At 39.3% G+C, this 3,363-nt stretch overlaps 1 protein-coding gene across 2 annotated transcripts; it reads left to right on the forward strand.

Annotated features, from left to right (window-relative positions):
• Nucleotides 1-1,606: 1,606 nt before the first annotated feature.
• LOC106133584 (uncharacterized) lies at nucleotides 1,607-2,863 on the forward strand. 2 transcript variants are annotated; one of them, XM_013333366.2, is made up of 4 exons: nucleotides 1,607-1,878; nucleotides 1,958-2,150; nucleotides 2,237-2,456; nucleotides 2,568-2,863. In XM_013333366.2, the coding sequence occupies exons 1-4, from the start codon at nucleotides 1,612-1,614 to the stop codon at nucleotides 2,653-2,655; spliced, it is 768 nt and encodes a 255-aa protein (XP_013188820.2). In that variant the 5' UTR covers nucleotides 1,607-1,611; the 3' UTR covers nucleotides 2,656-2,863. The 2 variants fall into 2 exon arrangements, with proteins under 2 accessions (XP_013188820.2, XP_060802881.1); XM_060946898.1 differs by having other exon boundaries at nucleotides 2,554-2,685.
• The last annotated feature ends 500 nt before the right edge of the window (nucleotides 2,864-3,363 follow it).

Consider the following 3,363-nt stretch of genomic DNA (forward strand, 5'->3'; position numbering starts at 1 on the left):
TATTAGTACCTAGTCGATGAAACACACATGTTCGGAAAAAAAATTCACAATAAATACAACATGACGTTTGGGTCAAAAGTCCGTCATGTTAGTCTTTTAATCTTTCAACATAATTAATGGTGTAACCTAGAAACCCAGCTCAGAATACGGTTGAAGATGCTACGTTTTCTGTCAACCTATCACTTAACCAATTTTTGATACCTAGTAGTCTATAATGTAGCTCCTGAAAGTTTTGTCAGTCTCTGTGCCAAAAAGTATCTAAGTATCATGAAAATCAGTTGGTCAAATTTAGCTTGCAAAATACAAACATCGGTACAGGCAAAACTAAATAAAATAAATGAAACAATAATTTAAAAATAAAAGTTTGTAAAAATAGGTATATTAAAAATAAGGGCCATTAATAATTATGAACAACTTGAATCAGAAGCTTAACTTTAATGAAACCTAGCCGTTTATAAAACAAAAAATATTTTTCATCAATACTTTCTTCTTTCGACACATGCATAAATACGAGTAGATGTAAGTATATTGCACCCTTTTGTTTGTTCGGGTGTCAAAAATTCTAGTATATAAGGACATGGTGAGAATGTTTTTAAAGCGTCCTCTTTTATCCCTTTGTTTCATAAACATCTTGGCCGCTTTAATAGCTGTAGCTTAGGAACTACTGGGGAGATCCGGGGGCCCGCCAATGACTGCTTTATCTCTTGTTTCTCTCAATACTTGCCGAATAATCTACTAATTAATTACGTTTACGTTTTCCTGCTTACAGGGGCACGGAGGTACCTAAGACGAGACGAGACGATTCTCGTCTGGATACCTAGGCTCTCGGTTTCTAGATTTTATTAATCTGCCTCTGGATATTAGCGAAGCTCCAGCACCTTTTCAGGAAGGGTGTCACCTGGACAATTATCAGGAGAGGATAATAAAAATCAAATATGTGTTATATAATTTTGAGTCAGTAAAGTTAATTTATATTTTGATCTATAATATTTGGACACAGCTGTTCAGTTCAATGCTTTTACTTTCCTTTTGTGGCAATAAACGTACTTAGTTCCTGTTATACTGTGCTGTGCATGTATTGGCAAAATATAAGTTATATTCTTAGAAATACTGCAGACATGCGACCCAAGCCGACTTGCAAAACAACCTTGCACTTTGCGCACACGCCGATAAAGGCTGAAATTATGCTCGCACTATATTCTAAACAAATGTCGAATAGACTGAAACCGGTCGTCCGTGAGTGAAATGTGGGACTGAATGGTTCCTGCAGCACACGCAAACTCATATGTAATTACCTGCACTTTTCACACACACGTAAACATGAAGAGCAACATCGAGTGCAATCGGCAACAGATATGTGTCTCGCTTTTTGCCGTGCATTTTATTGGAGAAATTTGCTTGGAAAATGGTTCTCGATCATTTTCAAGTTCAGTTACATAAGTACGCGTGTGGAGAATTGGTGCGGAATAGCGGATGTTTGGTGGTGCTCGACGACCAAGTGGCGCACAGTTATAAGCTCTCACCCGCTCCACTGCCCGTCAGTTGCCGCTAGACCACCCTCGTACACGTCGATTTTTAGTTTTTAGTGCAGTGTGTGGAACTTCAAACAAAATGTGTAACCCTTTCCGGATAACCATCGTGTCAGTTCTCTGCGTGGCAGTTGCTTCCAGCCACGTCCACGGGAGGAGATCCCGGGTCATGAACATGGAAGATGAGACACAAAACGAAATCGATAGCGGAAGATCCGAAGACAGTTGGTGGCCATCAGCCGAGTTCACAATTTTACAAAAAGTTTATGACGATTGCAGTGCACACAAACAGTTTTCGACGTGTCTAAAGGGCAAAGCATTGACGGCGCTGACCAGAGCAGTAGAAATGGTGAATATTGTGTGTGCTTGTGTAAAGTTTGGATTAGTGTTCTGGATAGTGGGTTGTAATAGTTTCTTGTGTTATACAGGACAGCGTTCAACTCGCGGACGGGCTAACGTTGGTGAAGCAGGCAGACGCGCCCTCTGCGATTGCAGAGCCTCGCTTCTACTCCGGAATGTCACTGGAAGACAAACTTGACACGATGTTACGTACCAAATTCGAGCAGTTGATGAACTCGCACACCATATCCATGGACCTCGCGTCAGAAGGCAGAGGCAGAGGTATGTCAATAAACATATTACATGTGTCATTAGCTAAATTAAAATTATTAAATAAAATGTAAATCGTTTGATCAAATTTGTTTTAGGAAAGAAAGTGCTGCCTTATCTGTTACTTGGTATCTTTACAACCATGAGCATAGTTGGTGGTATGGCTCTGAAGACACTAGCTGCCATTGCCGGCAAGGCCCTCATCGCCAGTAAGGTAGCGCTGACGATTGCAGGAATCATTGCCCTAAAGAAGCTATTCAGTCACGACGGTAGCAATGGTGAAACTACTTTCCAAGTGCACGCAGATGGACACCATAGGTAACTACCATACTATTCCATAAAACTAAATTATGAAGTTGATTCAAATTTATTGAATATAGGCTCTATTTTAATTTGTTATGTATTTTAATTCTAGTCTTTAATTCGAAGGCGCAATCTGTATGTGGTGAGGCAAGCGAAACCAAGCGGAGTGGATCCTTACCGGTTGTATGCGGAGCAGACGACCGCGAGCGCATAACCCCGGCGTCGCCGTCGCCGCCCTGCCGCGCGGCATCGTGCGACACCGCGCGGCATTGCCCGCCGCGCCTCTGCCGCCTGTTCGCCACCGGACACCACTGCATCATCTAAACAAAATAACCTCAAACCAAAGTACCGTCCACAAACTGGACACCACTCTCAGACCGATGGGTCGTCCATTCTCATTCTCAAATCTATGTCAGTAAATTATTTAAAGTAATTTATTTATTTGTGACTACGGTTGTATGTAATATACTTAATTTAATAAGTATTGTAAGATATAATAAAAGACGTTACACAGTCATTAGTTTCATTTTAAATGCTATTTATGTCCAATATAAACTCAATAATTAATTGCTAGTTTCCCGCAATAATATCCATAGGGAGGCGAGGTATTCGTGGCAAAAATATTAGGCAATAGGTTGGTAACAAGTATCCAATACAAAAAACAGAACGAAAAATAATATGTAACTATTCGGCAGCTAATAGACGTTATTTTCACACCTAACCTAATTATGTCTATTAGCTAATTTTACATATAAATAGCTAATATTTTAATAAATACTCGTATTTATATTATAAATAAGTTTCCTCTATTTGTAACTTAAATCTTTTTTATTCCTAGATTAAGTATCTAATGGCACAATGTGATAATAATTTAGTTCCGAATTAATTATGATGAACTTGTTTTAACATCAGTATTTATTGT

The sequence above is a fragment of the Amyelois transitella genome, chromosome 2 (genome assembly GCF_032362555.1).
Source record: "Amyelois transitella isolate CPQ chromosome 2, ilAmyTran1.1, whole genome shotgun sequence".
NCBI classification, from domain to species: Eukaryota; Metazoa; Arthropoda; class Insecta; order Lepidoptera; family Pyralidae; genus Amyelois; species Amyelois transitella.

Excerpts from the sequence above, each read along its gene's own strand:
- LOC106133584 (XM_013333366.2), top strand. The coding sequence starts at position 1,612 with ATGTGTAACCCTTTCCGGATAACCATCGTGTCAGTTCTCTGCGTGGCA. Across the intron at positions 1,879-1,957 it reads TGACCAGAGCAGTAGAAATG|GACAGCGTTCAACTCGCGGA; the intron begins GTGAATATTGTG and ends TGTGTTATACAG. Across the intron at positions 2,457-2,567 it reads CACGCAGATGGACACCATAG|GCGCAATCTGTATGTGGTGA; the intron begins GTAACTACCATA and ends TTTAATTCGAAG.